This window comes from Globicephala melas, chromosome 14 (assembly GCF_963455315.2).
Source record: "Globicephala melas chromosome 14, mGloMel1.2, whole genome shotgun sequence".
In the NCBI taxonomy this organism is placed as follows: Eukaryota; Metazoa; Chordata; class Mammalia; order Artiodactyla; family Delphinidae; genus Globicephala; species Globicephala melas.
In genome coordinates this window covers 72992007-73011517 of record NC_083327.1, presented here as the reverse complement: position 1 = coordinate 73011517, position 19511 = coordinate 72992007, and the positions used below count along the sequence as shown (strand labels likewise).

Sequence of the window (19511 nt, the reverse complement as noted above, 5' to 3'; positions counted from 1 at the left end):
GCCATGGCTCACGGGCCCAGCCGCTCCGCGGCATGTGGGATCTTCCCGGACCGGGGCACGAACTCGCGTCCCCTGCATCGGCAGGTGGACTCGCAACCACTGCGCCACCAGGGAAGCCCTAGGTGCTACTTTTGAATAGTCTTATTTTAGTTGCAGGTGTTATGAACATTTCTGTTGATGCCATATGAGTAAAGAAGCTTTAATTATTTTTGTTTGTTTCTTCATAAAATTCCTCATGTCAGCAGATCATTTCCAGTTCCTTTCCATTAAGCACTATATTTTGCAAAAATCCCACTTGAAATTACACTACAGCCCGAGGGTAACTCCTTCATTACCATACTGTCAATATAATAAGCCCACAAATGCTATGAATTCCTAGATGGCAAATAGTAGAATGACACAGCCATGGCTCATCAGAACCTGAGATAAAAATCCTGAGATTTGATCTTTCTGTATATTTGCTCTCAGTAGTATAACTGAATAAAACAGGTAAACAGTTAACAACCTGTCATTAAATCAGAAGTGCTGGTTTCCACCAACAAGCAGTTAGACACACCTGAGTTTAAATCTCAGCCCTATGACCCACTGACTGCTTGAATGAACCCAGGTAAGCGCTGAACCTCTCTGAGTCTGACCAGAAAAAAATGCAGCTGTTAATGCCTGCCAAGCAGCATTGAGGTAAGAAAGTGAAGTAGCATGTCTGAGTGCCTTATGTATGCTCACTGTTCATTTTCTAAAGGAAGACGTGTCTGGACTGTTTCTGCATTCCATGGTATAAAGTCCAAGTACCGTTGACTTCTCTAGCTGAAGTCTTTCCCTCCTTCTCTGGGTCGGGGAGGAAGTGCTGGGACAGTGTGCTTTTTCCCCCATCTCTGTCCAGTGGTTTTTCACTAGCCTCACACTCTGCTTTATTAAGTTGGTCACATTACTTATCTCGAGTTTTAGTATCAAACATAGGCCTGTGTTTATTGGAGAAATAAAGCCCGTAAGTCCTTTCTTTAAGTCCATCCTTAAAAAATAAATAAGGATCTGTTTTCATGTCTGTTCCCTGAAGTTTCTGATGTACCTTCAATATGTTTTATTTATTTTCCACAGATAGTGGTTCCTCAGGGAAGCACAGAAAAGAGGAAAATTATATTTTTGAGTCAAAGAGCAATCGACGAGGAGGGGAACACCCAGCCCCAGAAGCAGGTAAACATTTACCTTGGAAATTCATTGCAGAGCAGAAACATTTACGGAGCCACATATCCTGTAGCTGAGGTTATTAGATGAATCTGCAAGAGTCCATGATAAGAACAGGGATCTGTGGGTCAGAAGAACTAGTATATTCTCATCTCCTATATCATACTTCATCTTGGGACTCTTGAACTAGTATCTTCACATCTTTGGACCTCAGCTTCCTGGATAATCACTACAGTCCCGTCCAGGTGTAACATTGTGTGGAACAAGTGATGCTCAGGACATAGTGGTTAAGAACCAGATGCCAAGGTTCAAATCCTTCGTCCATCACTAACTCGATGACCTTGGGCAAGTTATCTTCTCTCTCTGGATCTCAATTTCCTCATTGGTCGATGAACATAGTAACTATACCTGCCTCACAGAGCTGTTAGGGAGAATAAACGGAACGGTCATTATAGAGCATGTAGCATATCGCTTGGCTCATGCAATAAGCCATATAAATGATGGCTATTGTGATTGTTATTTGTGATCAACAAGGGCAGAGGTCTTAGAGTACCCAGTTCTCTCTCCAAGTGCTCCAGTGACAAAGACGGAAGACAACAGGAATGGTGAAAGGGTGTAGGTGGTACAGGGGATATTTAGTAAGTGGAAGAAGAATACTGTAATTTCATAATTTGGGTTATTTTTAACTAGAAAGAAAATACTTTCAAGATAGTCCTGTAGAAAGGTAAGTTTTAATCCTAAATCTCATAAACTAATTAGTAAAAGAAAATTTAGGAGAACAAAATATGATTATTAAGCTATGGATCTAAACATTGAGAAAACTTTCTTTTTACACTAGAAGTAGTCTTTGTAATATCTGAACAATAGTCAAGTATCATTTTTAAATAATAGATGGGTAAAATAACCCAGGTATCAAGTACCTAGGTGCTGTCCAGGCTGCTGGCCTGCTGGACTTAGCCTGTCCCAGGATGTTTGAATAAAAACACCCATCGCCTTTCGACATACAGAGAGAACCGGGCCTGCCCCTTACCCCCATGCCCAGATGTATCCAGAGAGCCTCAGTTCTGATTGCCCGGTGCCTGTCCTAATTGTTACATATTTGAGTGTCACTCCCAGTCTTAGGAACAGAATACCCAATTCATCCCCTTAGCTGGTTTCTAAGAAAACTATGGTGATGTGTTTTAGAAGGGGTTGGGAAATTTTAAATCTCAAATTACCTAAACTAAAGAACACTGAAGAAACTATGCCAACTGAGTATTTAAAAGTCAAGAATAATTTTCAGTATCCTAGCAAGTATTTTTTGGGAGACTTCATGTTCTTTGTCATCAAAGCATTAATCAGGAATCAGATTTGACAGTTCAGCAACCTCATATCTGACTTTGGCAAACAGAAAATTCCCCTAGATTGTATGCGGTTTTATTGTTGCCATAGCTGCCTCTGAGCCCCAGACTTGGGATTGGGGTCTTCAGCCACAACAGCTCCCTTCCCCTGCCGCCTAAACGCTGGTGTTTTCAACAAGTTGAACTCACTTAGAAGGGCAGCCTCTAATCATTCTCCTACGCTGAACAAGCAGAACTGGGTCTGGGTATTGGGTTCCAGTTGGTAAGAAATGGTTTGGGGTTCCCAGGGTTTCTTTGGGGGTTGACCAAAGTCTCTTTTTTTGTCCAATTCCTTTGTAACATATCCCTCTTCTGTGGCTAGTGCAGGAAGATGCAGGGGGAACTGGCACCCTCAGGTCCAAACTTAGCCCTTTCAAAACTTCTTTCCTCAAAGTCGCCATTAGGAAACTGGAATGTATGTGCCAGCTCTAGAATCAAATTATAGACTGTTGGTTTATCGCAGATTTTTATCTTTCATAATTCTCTACGGGAATACTGGCCTCGCCCAAAAGACTGTCTTGTAGCAAGAGTCGCTAATGCAACTTCCTCATCCCACCCTCCTGAACCCAGACTGAACTCTCAGACTGTTCCTGAGAATCTTCTTCAGGAGTTTCACCTAGGATTCCACAAAGAAACCAGAGGTTGAAATGCCATTAGTATGTACTCAGCTCCAGGCCCTCTTGTCTTGGAGAGGAGGCCAGCTATACCTGGGACTGGTTTTAAGCTCAGAAAATCAAAGCTATCAGGAGTGAACTTCCTCAGTTACTTACCCCCAAATGTAAACACGTGTCGGTACCCACCCTCTCTTCTTTTCCTCCAGCACTGAAGGAAAAGGTGTCCCCTCTTTCCAAGGTCAGTCTCTCCCCCTGACCTTGATGCAGCTCCTTATCTCCTCAAGTCTGTTTCTCCATCATTTATTAACTCCCAGTGTTTATAATCTCTACTGGTTCATCCCCCTAGATGCATTCAGATCTCTAAAAACATATAAAAAACAAAACAGCATCCCTCAGCCTTCAATCTCCCTGTAAATGAATTCCCAGTTGCTAAGTGCAGCGGCCTCTCCAGGCTTCACCTCACTTGACCTCTCCTTAGGATTTGATTCCGCTGACCACTTGCGTCTTGAAATAGCCTCGTCCCTCTGCTTCCAGGACTCCCTTCTCCGTTGGTCGCCGACCATTTCTCTGACCTGTCTCTTCCTGTGCTCCTTGGTCCTCCTCTTTGTCCGCCCTCCGAAATGTTGCTGCTCCCTGGGGCCTTGTCCCTGGCCCCCTTCTCCCTTCCTCTCTGGCGGTCTCACCCACTTTCGTCCCTGCAACCATCACCTTAACGCTGAAGGTCCCCACATGTTCAGGCCCAAATCATCGAAGAGCCTAGAGAAAATTCCACCTGGGTTGGCTGTTGGCATCTCAATTTGAAACTGTGGAAAACTAATCATCTCCCTCACCCACCCCAAGGAAGCTCCATCACGCATCTAAGTCACTCGAGCAAAGACCCTGGGGACCAGGTACACGGCCCACTCCTCTTTATAGCTGTACTTCATGTATATTCTGTCATAGCAACTGTAATACTTTATTGTATCTCCGCATGTAAATGTCTATCTACCCAGAATTGAAGTCATTAAAAAACAATCTCATTGAACTTTTGGAGAAGTGGTATACCACAGTAGTTCTGGAACAGTACTGTCTGGGGCCATATCCTGACTCTCCCATACTGAGAGAAGTCAAGTCACTTAATTCTCAATGCCTTAGTTCCCTCATTTGTGAAATGGGGATAATGAAAGTACGAACTCATATGGTGGTTGTGAGAATTAAATTACTTAATCTATAAAGCGCTCTTTATTATCTTTGATTACCAGTGTCAGGCACATGACTGTTAATTTATGCAAAATGAATAAATAAATGAAAGAAAATGTTATGAAATCAGCTTATGCAATGGAGGTTTTTGCTCCTCTCGTTCCACCAGTTGGCAAGACCCCTGTAGCTAAAAATAGTTCCACCATATCATCTCCAAGCCTGGCCTGACTCCAGAGCAGATCAGACTAAGAATAGACCCTGCTGAGCTTGATAAGAAAGACTGATCTGGGGTACACACTGTTCCTTCCAGACTCCTGAAAGGCTCTAAAAGCTGCTTCTAGTCTAGGTGTCTAGGATCAATCCCACAGGGAAGAAAACCTATGAAGGAGAACTAGAGATTTTTTTTCCTCAAGTTTTCAATAATGGCTCTACTGGCTGAGAGTAGGTTCTCTGGATTTAGGAAACAAAAATTTCTTAAAGCCCTAACCAGAGCAAGAAATCAGGAGTTAGTCCATACTTATTTTAATGGTGAATGACCATGTATGAATCCATAGATGTAAGCTATGACTGCAATGAAGATATTTCCTGTGGTCACAATGTCTTTACAGTTGGATATAAGGGTAATCTGACTGCAACGTTTGTACCCACTGATGGCCTATAAATTTTATAGGAACCTGGTACACAGTTTGGTTTTAAGGAACTCTTGGTTTAAGATCTAGACCTGCAGCTTACAAGCTATGTGCTCTTGGGCCAATTACTCAATCTTTCTGCACCTCAGTTAATCTGCAAGATGGAGGTACTATAAGTACCTACTTGAGTTGTTCAGATTAAATACAACAGTGCATGCACAGTGCTTATCATATAATGGATTGTGGCTGTTATTGGTATTAACCACTGACCTACCCTGTTCATTTCCGACCTTTGCACAGGTGCAGTGCTACCCCTGGCCCTGGGTTTGGCTATCACTGCTTTGCTGCTTCTCATGGTTGCTTGTCGACTACGGCTGGTGAAACAGAAACTTAAAAAAGCTCGTCCCATTACATCTGAGGAGTCTGACTACCTCATAAATGGGATGTATCTATAATAAGTGTAATTTAAATAGCTGAGGGCAAGAACATGTTTCACTTATAATTTGTATATATTTTGGGTTCTGATATTTATAACCTCTTCTTTTTTTTGTTTTGATTTGTTCTTAACCTCTTCTGTTTAACTAAGAAAACTACTGAAAACCCTGAAGATTCTGCAAATACTAAACCTTTGTTTTTAGTTATTGATTTTCCTTGGGAAGTATGTGAAATATTTTGAAATTTAGAGAGGAGTCCATATGACTACAGACTTTTACAAATCTAACTCTGATTTACATAAGCTGCCCCTAAAAACAGAAATTTGCAGTTAGCCAAGGCAGAAAATTCCGAGTCTCTAGAGGTTCCTGGGAAAGGCAGTGTTAACTCTTTCTAGAAGCCAGCCATTGGCACTTCATACCACCCCACTTCCCTCGCCCTGTGGCCCTCCCATTTCTCACTTTAAGCTTCCAGTGTTCTCCTTTCTCTTCTCTTCAAAACCTATTTCTGAGGATGGAGCTCAAGTGAGTGTACACCTTCAATGAGATGTTATCCACGGCAGGAATATCTAAGTTATAAACCTAATGAACAGGTCAGTAAGGCCTAGGGAAGGTGAATATGAGTTCTTCCCAATGCCTGACATCGTGTCATGTATGTGGCTGCTTCATTCTCCCAAAGGAGAATGACTCAGACTTTGAATTACAAATAGCTCTAACATGGTCATGGAAGCAGAGAACCTGGCAGGTCAAAAATTTTAACAGAAACCTAGCTGAGGGAAAAATGAGCAAGGAGGATGATTAGTTCTTGTATCTGCTCAACACTGCTCATTTATATAGTCACTGGTTTTCAGCATTAGTATGTGTTGATGGAAGAAAAAAACTGCATTCAAATTGAAAAACAGAACACTGAATGGATTTCTGGGTACAGCTTTTGTAAAAATGTCACGTGTTTAAGTATCAGCGGTTCTTCCATTCAGTGGAGTGATGCCGTTTTTCCGTTATTTATTTAATGCTCTAAAATGTTACAATGTGCACACAGCTAGTGCCAGGCTTATGTACTCCCAGAGCATAAGGGAGTTTTGCACAAATTCATCTTTACAGAAAACCAGCATCTAGCTTAGCATCTTTTACCTTTTAATCTGTAGGATTTTAAAGGCATATTATTTCCACCATTGCTTAATGCTGGGACTATGCACATTCTAGAAATTATTCTACTGAGAGGAATGTATAATGTGATGTTCCTAGTCACATGTTTTTTTTTTTTTTTACCATAAGTGGCAAATCTTTTAAAATACTTGAAAACCCTCTAGAAAACTATTTTTAGACTGAACCTGATGTAAGTTATTCCTTTAGCAAAGACTTAATTTGGGTCAGAGATATACATTAACAAATGGATAGTTACTTAGTTCTAGGAAAACAAAGAAATTGGTTATTTTTATTTCCTAAGAAACTCAAGCATGAATTTTAGAATTGAGCAAAGATTTAAATTTCTCCTTAAGGAGTTTAGAGAAATGACTGTGTGAATGAACCTAAGATGTCTGTACTCTGTATGTGATGCTGTGCAGTTTGTTTTTCTATAGAAGGATGTCACCTATAGCCATATCCAATAAAATAAAAACTGATGAGGCATGCATCTTTCAGCACATCTTTTATACATGAAGAAACTAAACACAATTTAGTATTGCCATGGTGTTGAAACACTTGATAAAAGATGTCCCATATCTATATGTACAGTATTCTTTAATAAATTTTATTATATTCCTAAGCCTTTTTTTACACCTTTTAATATAATCATAGCTGCTAGTACAGATGGTCCCTGACTTACGTTGCTTCGACTTACATTTTTTTTTTACTTTATGATGGTGCAAAAGTGACACATTCAGTAGAAACCACACTTGGAATTTTGAATTTGGATTTCTTCCTGGGCTACTGATACACTTACTGTACATCCTCTCTCGTGATGCTGAACGGTGGCAGCATAGGTCTTTTTCCCTAGAAAATAATCCTTTTTACTATTGATTTAAAACTGATACAGTAGTGTTAACAGGGAAATTCTGCAGGCTCTTTGATCCATAAGGTAATTTCTAGGCAAAATCCTGACAGGATAATCACCTAAAAATTAAAATAAACAAATAATGCTGGCAAAACAGATTACTCAGTGTGAGGCAGTCCTTTAAAGGGCACAGTAAAAAGTGTTCAGGGCATGGAATTCAAATACAAATGTCCTCAGCTGCCCTAGGCCGTTGGACTGCTGCCTCTTATGCTTAAGGTGCCCTCAGTATTGCCATCACCTGCCCTTTGACCAAAAGTGTTATTCTGTGATGCCCATCCTACTGGGACACTCCACCCAAGTGAGAAAGAGTTCTTGAGACCCAGCAGCCATAGAACTTCATCTAACGTTAGGAAAGAAAAAGGAAAGGCAAGAAGGGAAAAGGAAGAGAAGAACAGGAAGAGGGGGAAAGAGAGAATGAGGAAGAGGGGAGGGTTTCACCGGCCCAGCACAGCACTCTGGAGGCACTAAGGTGAGGGAGCACTTCTCAGAGTCCTGGCCCCAGCAACACAAAGTCAGTTAAAAAGATAAAGCCTCGGGCTTCCCTGGTGGCACAGTGGCTGAGAATTCGCCTGCCGGTGTAGGGGACACGGTGAGAGGCCCGCGTACCGCAAAAAAAAAAAGTGTAATCAACTTTTTTTTTTGAACAACGCAGATTTCAAAAATTAGGGCAATGGGATCTAAAGTATTTGTACAATGTTAATGTATACTTTTAACCCAAATGTCATTTTTAAATACTACTTGGGAAAGGGTTGAAACCCTCGTTAGAAAATAGAATTCTTAATTTAATTCTTAATTGAGAGCTAGATTTGGCTTTAATAAAATCAAATCTGTAAAAATCACCTTGTTTCAACAGGACCTCGCTAGACTGGAACTTTTAAAAATGTTTTTATTGTTGTCCTTCATATTATGTAAAGAAGTCCTTCTAATAAGGAAAAATGAAATGCTAAAATATTTTAGAAATTATGAATACTAAAGATTAAAGAGACGTTTCTTCTCTGACCAAAACATATATTAATTCAATTCTTTTCAAGAGAAAAGTTCATAGATAGAATTAAGATTCATTATTTCCATCTTTACACATTTATTGATGCTCCCCTAAAATCCATTCCTCTTTATTCAACATTTAAAAAATTTTTTTTTTTTTTTTTTTTGCCATGCCACACAGCATGCAGGATCTTAGTTCCCTGACCAGGGGTCAAACCCGTGCCCCCTGCAGTGGAAACATGGAGTCTCAACCACTAGACCGCCAGGGAAGTCCCTAAAAATTTTAACTCAAAAGGTTTAAAGTCCAAGAGCAATGCTTGGCATAGCATTTGTCTGTGCCAATCAGATGCCACTTGGTTTGTCTCATCAGATTTATAAACTGTCCCCTCAACCAGACTGCAAACTTCTTGAGAGTAAGGGCCTTTTTCTATCCCCAAGACCTAACAAAGGGACTTACATAGAGTAAAATGTTGATAATAGCTAGGAAGGATACAGACTAGTGAATAAGTTGAAGAATTAAAGTCCTAAAGAACACTTGATGTTTGAAACTACCGCCCGCAAATGACAGAGTCCTGGATCAAAAGCGTTCATGGCCTGAGTCCAGAAGCAACACTAACAACAGCAAACTGAAGCCAGCAATGAATTCACAAGTTTTGGCCACCAACTAATGCAAGTTTCCTGTGCCTAAGACCCTGCCCAAGAAGAGACACTGGTAAAAACATGCATGCGTAATTTTTTTAAAGCCATTTTCAAAGAAGTAATGTTTAAGACTTTAACTTAAGATGTGGGGGGAGGTGCCTCATCCCCTCACGAAGGATCTATTTGCCAGAATCATACACACTTCCACACAGCAGAGGGAAGGGCTTTGCTGGGAGTGCTAGTTCTGCTAGCTCTAGAGCTTATATCTCTTCAAGTTCTAGAACCCTTAGAAAAACTAAGATCCTAATATAAAGGTATAAAATTACAACATTTAAGCAAGATCCCAACGTGTTACTGCCTTCTTAGAAACTCATTTTACAGTCGTTATATTAATAAATCTATTTATAGGTAATGGATGGGTTTTGGTAAATTTATCCTCAACCCTGTTCTTTCTTGACATTAAGTCAGTGCATTCATTCACCCTTTCATTCATTCAGCATTTATTGTACATCTACAAGAGGCCCTGTGTTAAGCAAAGAAAAATAGTAAATGAGGTGTAGTTCTTGTCCTTGAGAAACGTAGTCACATTCCACAAATGTACAGTTAGATTAATGCTCTTAACCTGCTCAGATTTCACAAAATGGAGCATCAGAGAAACCACCTTTTCCTCTGTGATCTTGGCATTGTGTACCTGGTGGACACGCGATTCTTCTATGTTCAAACACCGCCAATGCCTTTCACTTTTAACTTTATTTGGCAAAGCAGCACTGCATCAACTGTTCAGTGACTAGGACGCAGCTTACACAGCATGTTAAATCCATATACATTATGAGCAGCAAATCAGAAACAGAAAAACAATACTGAGCTCCTAGAATTTTTAAAGAGAGAAAGGAAGAACTATGTCAGTTATGTCCAATCTGAACAGCTGAGTGTTTTAAGGGACATCACCTGTCATCTTCTTAAGTTTTAATATTTACAAATGCTTAGCTTTAAGGTAACAAAGCAGCCGATTGTATCTACAACATGCTATTCTATGACACCACATCAAAAGCTTTAAAAAGGAAGCTCATCTCTATTTTCTTAGTAGCATCTAACATACACCCAAAAACCAAGAATCTTAACTTATGAATGGTGGTGTTACCTGATGCACAAAAGCAATCTGATAAATTAACATCTGAACAGAATTAAGTGTCTAAGAAAACAAAAACCACTCCTCAAAATCAATTCACAAACTATGTTTTCCATTTTGCAGAACCCTTCCTTTTAACATTTAAAGTAAAACGTGGGCATGTTAAAGTAATAATACACAAATTTATATTTGCATCCTTCTACCAATTTGGCTTCTGTGCCTCTTTGAAGAATTAGAAACCCCACAAAACCACACATTTTCATGCTGAAAATAGTGTAAGAAAGTCCAACACAAGCTGTGATGCTGTTGATTTTCAAAAGCTTTGAGGACTGAGATGAGCAATCCACTGTAATATTATATACTGGTCAAGCTGATGTTGCTTTTACAGTTCGTCCCTGGTGGGGGAAAAGGAGAGAAATATATAAGTAGGAGTTACATATTACAAAACTTGGCTTTCTAATAGTTTAGATACAACTAATAAATAAGTAAAAATACACTGATCCCCAAGCATTATTAAAAACAAAAACAAAACTGAGCAAATGATCCAAGTCAAAGCAAAAATGGAAATCAGCCATTTCAGACATCCTTCGTGCTACTCCAGAATGAAGAATGAAAACTAAAGGACCTGAATTCTTTATTTTTTAATTCAAAAGTAACTTTCTTCCTTCAAGACCAAATATTCAGAGAAATGGTAACTTTTAGATCCAGGATCTTGCTAATACTATGTATTGTAAAATAATAACGAGTAGTTAGAGTTCAGATAATTCTTTACAGCTACATTCACAAAATTGGACAAAAATTTAGTCTTTTGTTTAGGGTATCTGTTAGCAATTGTCGAGTGCGTCAATCTCAACCCAAACTCTTTGTGAGAAAACGCATCATCTGTAGGTATAATATACCTGTCAGCTGATTTCATAAGACAGCTTTATCAGCTCCAAAAGAAACCATTCGCTCAGCCAGGTGCAGCACTGTACCAGCAACTGCCAGTGAGAGGAAGGAAGGAAGAAAAATGCAGTCTAAAATAAATTGTATGGTATATAAATTATACCTCAATAAAGCTCTTAAAAGTGAAAAAATAAAGCTACCAGAAAAGCCTAAAAGCTTCTTATTTGAGGGTAATCTGAGTAACAAAAAACATTGTTAAAGACTCAAGTACTTTAGGAGTAAATAAGTATGACGTTTGCAACTAAATCTCAAGTGACTCAGGAAAAAATGTTACATATATGTATATATAGAGAGAAAGAGGGAGTGAAAAGGAATGTGGAAAAACGTTAATAATCGATAACTCTGGATGAAGAGATTCAGGAGCTCTTTGTACTATTCTTGCAACTTGTCTATAATAAAAATTTTAAAGTTTTTTAAAAAGCTGTTAAAATAAATTTGAAGGGAAGGTAAATAAAGAGCTAAAATTTCCCAGGTAAGTGGTGAATTAAGGGATTATTGGCCAGTACAGTATTTTTTATAAAATATGAATTTTATAAATTGTGCAAGAAAATATTTTTAAAATGACTTCTCCCATCAGCTGTCTTTGTCATACAGCACTGGATTATCTGTTAAATGATAAGTTATCAGTTCTTGTTCCTCTTAATATATTCTTCCAAATAATTTAAGTACTGTAATTCTCATAAAACAGCTTTTACTTAACTTCATGCAAGCATTAAAGTACTTAATCTTCAAAGAGTTCACTTGCAGAGTGCTCTATTCATAAATTAAATTCACTTGTGCTTTTTAAAATATAGATTAAAGATACTATTGTTGTTTTTTTAAATAATTTTACATTTTATTTACCTGTTGCAAGGCATTAAGGATTCTGTCAATAAATATCCTTATTGCCCAGCAATACAGTATATATCCTCTCCATTTAAAAATTTTTTTGAAAAGGGAAAAGGATAAAAACTCTCAACAAACTGGGTATAGAGGGAACGTACCTCAACATAATAAAGGCCACATATGACAAGCTCACAGCTAACATCATATTCAACGGTGAAAAGCTGAAAGCTTTTCCTCTAAAATCAGGAACAAGACAAGGATGCCCAGTCTCGCCACTTTTATTCAACATAGTACTGGAAATCCTAGCCAGAGCAATTAGGCAAGAAAAAGAAATAAAAGGCATCAAAATCAGAAAGAAAGAGGTAAAACTGTCTCTTTTTGCAGATGACAACTAAAATTAGTTGTTTCTATATACTAATAATAAACTATCAAAAGAAAAATTAAGAAAACCATCTTATTTACAATTATATCAAAAAGAATAAAATATCTAGAAATAAATTTAACCAAAGAGGTGAAAGAGTTGTACACTGAAAACTATAGAAAGTTAATGAAAGACACTGAAGATGATACAAATAAATGTAAATATATTCCGTACTCATGGATTGGAAGAATTAATGTTGTTGAAATATCCATACTACCCAAAGCAATCTACTGATTCAATATAATTCCTATCAAAATTCCAATGTCATTTTTCACAGAAATAGAACAATCCTAAAACATGTATAGAACCATAAAAGACTCCAAATAGCCAAAGCAAACTTTAGAAAGGACAACAAGACTGGAGGCATCACACTTCCTGATTTCCAACTATATTACAAAGCTATAGTAATCAAAACAGTATGGTATTTGGCATAAAACAGACACAGAGACCAATGGAACAAAGAAATAAACCCATGCATATATGGTCCATTAATTAAGGAGCCAAGAATATACAACGGAGAAACAGTCTCTTCAATAAATGGTGTTGGGAAAACTGGAGAGCCACATGAAAAAGAATGAAACTGGACCCCTATCTTACACCACACACACAAAAATTAAGTCAAAATGGATTAAAGACTTGGATGTAAGATCTAAACTTATTGTGGTGATCATTTTGCAATATATACATCTATCAAATCACTATGTTGTACACCTAAAACTAATGCAATGCTATATGTCAATTATATCTCAATAAAACTGGAAAAGATCATATTGTTAAAAAGTGTTTAATGATATGGGACAATGTTGATGACATTTTATCAAATAAAAAGAGATTACAAAATAATGCTACCATATGATCTCAGGATTACAAAAGAGATTTATATAGATCTATGGATAAAAGAAGAAAAAATCTACAAAATGTTAATAAGAGGTTACCTCTAGATTCTGGGATTATGGGTGACTTTTATTCTTTGTATTTTTTTCCTATTTTTACAATGCATATACATTACTTTGGTAGTCAGGAACAGTATTGTTGAAAACAAATAGAAGGCAATTTATAGCACCCCCTCCAAAAAAAAAGGAAAAGAAATTAAGTTTACAGACCTGAGTTTGTAACATTTAGGGTGCCAAAGAAAACCAAAAATTTGCTGCCATGGCAAGTATAACCTTGTCACATCCTAAGACTCCAAAATCCATTAACCTTATTAATTTTTCCTAATATTTAAAATTCTACATAACCATATTTTTCTTTATCTGACTTACATGCATAGATCATTTACAATAAAAGAGTACATCCTAAATTTCTAAAAAGGCTCTTTAAAATTGTATATATGTGTTAATATTTCATTAGATTAATAACTAAATATTTGTTACTTTATTGTATAATAAGTAATTATACATAATTTAATTATTAGGTTAATAACTCTAAGTTACTAACATTTAGTATTATGTATTCTTTATCAAGAACAACTGAAAATATGTACTACCAGGAAATAACAATCAAAATCCATGAACATTTTCTAATCAATGGGCTTTCTGAGGTAATAAAAGCTTTGTACAATTAACTTTGTACAAAGCATTATGAGAGACATAAAAAGAATTCCAAAAGCAACAGAATACATTCTTGCCTTTAAGGATGTAAAATATGTCATAATGCTGTAACACATGTAAAGAAATTTAAAAAGCACATTATAGAACAATATGGAACACAGGATCAGCTGGATATCCTAGGACCTAAACTGTCAACCCTAGAAATGCCAGTCAATTCATAACATTTTTTTCATGTGTACATGGCACTTTTAAGAAGACATCGATAGACGAAGTACTTATGGAATGAGAACCCTGAAACATTCCTCAGTTTCACAAACCAGAAATGGACTTATTCCTTTGACTCTTGTGGCTATTAAAAACAAAAATAAAATAAAACTTACCAGAAGATTAACAAAATGTTGATTTCTAGATATATAAAATAAATATACTTGTATAAAATAAAATACAAATTTAGAAATCATTAAGTTTACAAAGCAACTAATACAACTATTAAATATCTATAGTCTTGAACATCATACCACAGATTCTAAGTCTATAGCCTATCTCTCTGACATTCTCTCCCCTTTTATTAATCCACCAAAATTGCAAGGAACATTTTTCCAAGTATAAGGGGACAAAAGTCTACATTCAAGTTTGGGGCTTTATTTGGCACTAGAATTCAGCAGGCCCACTAAGTTCTCTCTCTTTTTTTCCATCTAGTTTCTATCACACCTTCCGATATAAGACTGGATCTCACTCTCACAGAGCACTCCAACTAGCTCTGGATGCCTCAGTCAGAGAAGGATGGAAAGCTGGTGAGAAACAAGAGAATGTTCGTAAGAAAGCACTAGGATGAGTTCTTGAATTAATCCTGAAGAAATTCTGAAAGAACAGAAATCATCTAGCCTGGCAAGAAACTGACTAGGGAGCTTTTTACATAATTCTCATGTGAGAGGAGAAAATGTAGGCAACCCTTTTCAACCACATTCTATCCTTACCACCACTGCCTTAATTCAGGCCACCATCACTGTACCCCTGACTTGCTACAGGTACCTCCTATTTCTGACCCTAGTTTTGTCCCTTTCCAATCTACTCTCTACCCCACTGCCAGAATTATCTTTCTGAAATGGAATTCTGATTGCTTCACTGCCTGGCTTAAACAATCCCTCCCTACCGCCCTCAAGGCAGAGCCAACACACCACACTCTAACTGCCTGTTTGTCTTGTCTCTACTTGACTATAAGTTCCACGAAAATGGTCAGTTTCAAATTCACAGCTGTGTATTCCTGGCCTTAAAGCAGTGCCTACATAGTGGGCACGCAAACACTTGTTGAATTAATGATGTATTAAGAAGGTCCTCACACTGAAAAATATTTAACAAATTTAACAACAGAACAAATTGCCAAAGAAAAGTATTAGATGTTGCTTTTCCAAAGGCAATTTAAAATAAAGGCTTTTTTCTTTTTTTTCCTGACTAGGACAGTTTACGCATAGATTAGCCTGACGGGGATAGAAATAGGGCACACAAAAACTAGATGTCCTCTCAAATCTATTCCACACCTAAATTTAAAAAGCAGCAGACGGGGACTTCCATGGTGGTGCAGTGGTTAAGAATCCGCCTGCCAATGCACAGGTTTGATTCCTGGTTTGATTGGGAGGTCCGGGAAGAATGGGAGAATTTTGCAATTTTGCAAACCTCCCATGCACAGGTTTGATTCCTGGTCCGGGAAGATCCCACATGCCGCAGAACAACTAAGCCCGTGCACCACAACTACTGAGCCTGCGCTCTAGAGCCCACGAGCCACAACTACTGAGCCCACGTGCCCCAACTACTGAAGCCCTTGTGCCTAGAGCCAGTGCACTGCAACAAGAGAAGCCGCCGCAATGAGAAGCTCACGCACCGCAATGAAGAGTAGCCCCCGCTCACCGCAACTGGAGAAAGCCTGCATGCAGCAACGAAGACCCAACGCAGCCAAAAATTAATTAATTAATTATTTTAAAATAAAAAGCAGCAGAGGTATTTGCTGTATGGGAGGAAAGGGGAAGGAAAGAGGTGGTGAGAGCTGACTTCAGACTACATCTGGCACAGGGCCTCTTCCTCTCTGACTTCCAGTTAATTCTGCCCCATACGATGCCCTGGCAGAGAGAAGAGGGCGGGAGGAGAGAAAACTGAGGTGATTCATAGATGTGGGAGTAGCTGCTTCCCTCTATCACTACAGCTCCTGTCAGGGACCACACCCCACCCCCGCTTCTGCTGTCCCTGCTCTCAGTGGGTTCTAGTAAAATTGTTTCCTTACCTTTAGGTCTAGAGTGGTAACAGCTTCCTACTATCACCCTGGGAACCCCTGGTCCCTGGGTATGTCACATTCTTTACTGGTTCCCATAACCTTTCCCATATTTCTTTGAATAGTCCCTTCATTAAAGTCACTTCAAAACCCTAGCTGAGCACACTTTCTGTTTCCTGCCTGTGACCTTGACTGATAGTTTATGAACACAAACAGAAATAGCAACTTAGGGTCTCTTAATATTTTAAGTTGACCGTTGATGTTTTACCCTTTCAAACATCCTATTTTCTAGTAATTTCTTTCAGTACAAATTTTTTTTTAATGTGGCAGTTGTTTTTTTCCGATTTCATTTCCAGAGTTTGTTTTACCTTTATATTCTTTAAACTTCATGATTTACAACTAAGTAACTGATTATCTCTGTAATTAGAACTACATCTTTGGATATAGGAAAATGTGTTTGAACAGAAAATTTGCAATAGAAAAAATTAGAAAGTCATCCTAGTACAACTAAAGAAAAGTTTCCAATGATGCATACATGTAAAATTGCTCAATGTTTTAAAAAGTTGAAGGCCCAAAAGAAAACCAAGTGTATATATATATTTAAATATTTGGTAAATGATTGAACAATTGTCCATAGATTTAAAAATTATTCTAAATTTAATACAAATAGTTTAGTCTTATCAAGGGTAAAATACAGGTGTGTGGAAGCCTGAAGCTTATATAATTGGGTAAGGGGGGAACCTCTTTATGAAGGAAAACAAAAAGGTAGGCTAAAAATAAGACTGTGCATATAAAATTTGGTATAAGGCCATGAAGGACCCAAAGCAAGTGAGGGCCCTGAAGCTTAAGTTTCATTAGCTTCAAGCTGAGTCCGCCTCTGGTTATAAAAACTAAAATCCTTTTTATAATTCCTTCATCATTAAATTATGGTACTAATAATGTGTATAAAAGGAGAAATTTTAAACTTATTAATGAAAATCTGAACTCTTACTTGATACCAAATTTCAGTGATTTCAATGATATGTCTGCCCCTTTTATACAGCAATCATACAATTATGTAGTTATGTAACCAGACTGGAAGCAAAAGGAACTTCGTAACTATATCTGATTCTAACTGACAAGACTGATAGCTTTTTAAAACTTTTTTTAAAGAAGTGGCTGTGCTCCAGTTAGAATTCAAAGAAAATAGCTATAACTACATTAGGTGAAGAATTAAAATGCAATTCCTAGTAAGGTATCCCAGCAATGGCCAATCAAAATTAGTCAAAAGTAAAACTCATTTTTGAACAAACTGAGTTAGATTCATTACCATTTTTGCCATTACCATTCATTCAAAAGGTGCCTTTCCTCTTTCCAGAAAACAAAACTGAGAGGTCTATTAAACCTATAATCACCAGTTTACTTATTAAGAAATCATCTTAAAATAAGCACCTCTGTCAAATAAAAGTAGATTCTAAAACAAGGAAGCAGTAAGGCCTTTCTTATTCTGGCATTTAATTTCAAGTAGACTTGGCTAATGTCACTCTTACTTACTGATCTCACTCCCTCCCACTGGAGAGAGTGGGAAGGGAAAGAAGGAAGAGAGGAAAAAGAGAAATCTTGGCTTCAAACGAAATATCCAGATTATGCTGAGACACAGAAACAAAAGTGGGTGTTAAGATGCGCCATGCTGTACTGAAGATTATGCTACATGCTGTTGGCCCTTTGGGAAGGTGTGTGAGACCTGGGCACTCACTTACAGAATCCCCTCCCCTCCCCGGGAACTTAGAGTAGCTTAAAAATTGGCCAGCCTGTTCTATAAAATGGTGGGTTTCTTCCTTATAGTGGTTCTGAAATAAGAGTGGAATGTAAAACAGGCACAGGTTGTCAGACGTCTATGAACCTGATTGAAAGAGAGAAATCAAGCTGAGAGGGAGAATGTCCTCTCTGGGATTCTGACACCTTCGAAAACTGGGACAAGAGTATCTTTTCCCTTCTTTCTCTTTACAACAATGGTATAATAGAGATGAACTGGGGCAGGAAATGATGACCCCTTCTCTTCAGATGACAGCCTTTGTTTCCATGACCGTACAACAGCTATAAAAATGAGTTGCAAATATAGAAACAGAGTGGCTGATACTAAAATAATCTTAGAAAGTGTGGCTGAAAGCCTCTTTAAAAAGAAAAACACCTTTGTGCCAACCAAGTCTCACCCCCCTTTCCCAAAGATGAGTTAAATCAAAAGGACAGACCATGCAAAACTTTTCTACATTTTTAATGTAGCGAATTTCTGATGTTAAAATGGAGCAGCACAAAGGTGACAACCGAAAAAGCAGCTCTTGTAGTCTAATCTCTTAAAATCCACACCCTTTCACCTTGCATGTGTGGAAGAAGAAAGAGCAGAAGATAAAATCACTTCCACCTGGACCACTGCTTTTCTTTATCTGTTAAAGGCACGTATATCACTCCCATCAGAGGCTTCATTTTGACACTGCCATCCTGGAGCTTGTCATACTGCTCCAGCATCTGGTTTCCACCTGCAGGACCAACTGGCAATATCAATCTTCCACCAGGCTTTAACTGGTCTATTAGCTAAAAGAAAAAGAAGAGCACATGTACACCAAGCTATAGATTTTATGTTAATAGTCATTTTACATCACTGTACACAGCTTTCAGTGCCCATGGGCAGAAAGCAGAAATGCACTTTATTTAGTACATACATACTTCCACTGTTAAACTTGTTACTCAATTACCCACTCACTCATTTACCTACCGACCTTCCCTACTACAGTACAAATGTTCTGACGACAGGGACTGTGTCTTATTCATCTTTGTGCCCTTAGCATCTAACACAGTACCTGGTACCACTGCAATGCTCAAAATGTTTGTGTTGAACCACATAATGTAGGACTATCCTCTTGGGAAGGCCAAAGGCAGAACAGGAAATTTCAATTCCTGTATGCCTATTTTGAATCTTTATAGTTTGCAGGGGAGGAGGGGAAGTGTAGAAAATCAGCAAGGAATCCCTATCCTATCTAAGAATTTAAGGCATCACTGAACCAAAAATAAGGGAACCTTGGTTTTATGACTGAATTTAGGATTACTGGCACCATGACATGACGAAGGAAGGTAGGGCTGGAGTCTCTGCAGCATTAGAACGAGGACGCCCTGTCAATGAAGAACCAAAACTACTCAGTGAAAGCCCCTCTGGTCAGAAAATTTTTAAGTCGTATGTCACAATTTGAATGTAGCCTGACAGATGACCACTGATCAAAAACAGTAAGGAAGAAACCTTACTTTGGATAGTAT

General features: G+C 38.1%; 2 protein-coding genes across 9 annotated transcripts in view; one reads left to right on the top strand and one right to left on the bottom strand.

Moving 5' to 3' along the window:
• Nucleotides 1-19511, top strand: part of LRP11 (LDL receptor related protein 11) — a 60956-nt gene that overhangs the window by 39559 nt on the left and 1886 nt on the right. Inside the window, exons 6-8 of one of the 4 annotated variants that reach the window (XM_060283773.2) lie at nt 1096-1191; nt 14660-14754; nt 15648-18571. In XM_060283773.2, coding sequence (XP_060139756.1) covers nt 1096-1191; nt 14660-14718 — 155 coding nt within the window. In that variant the 3' untranslated portion in view covers nt 14719-14754; nt 15648-18571. Of the gene's footprint in view, nt 1-1095; nt 1192-5283; nt 7180-14659; nt 18572-19511 lie in introns of those variants that run through there. The other 3 variants (XM_060283774.2, XM_030853187.3, XM_030853186.3) reach the window with 3 other exon arrangements.
• PCMT1 (protein-L-isoaspartate (D-aspartate) O-methyltransferase) overlaps nt 9822-19511 on the bottom strand; it is a 46519-nt gene continuing 36829 nt past the window's right edge. For 2 of the 5 annotated variants that reach the window (XM_060283776.1, XM_060283775.1), the window contains 3 exons: nt 18625-18794; nt 12148-12291; nt 9822-10614 (listed from right to left, as the gene is read on the bottom strand). In XM_060283776.1, the coding sequence (XP_060139759.1) occupies nt 10602-10614; nt 12148-12291; nt 18625-18794 (327 nt within the window). In that variant the 3' untranslated portion in view covers nt 9822-10601. Of the gene's footprint in view, nt 10615-12147; nt 12292-18577; nt 18795-19511 lie in introns of all 5 variants that reach the window. The other 3 variants (XM_060283778.1, XM_030853195.2, XM_030853194.2) reach the window with 2 other exon arrangements.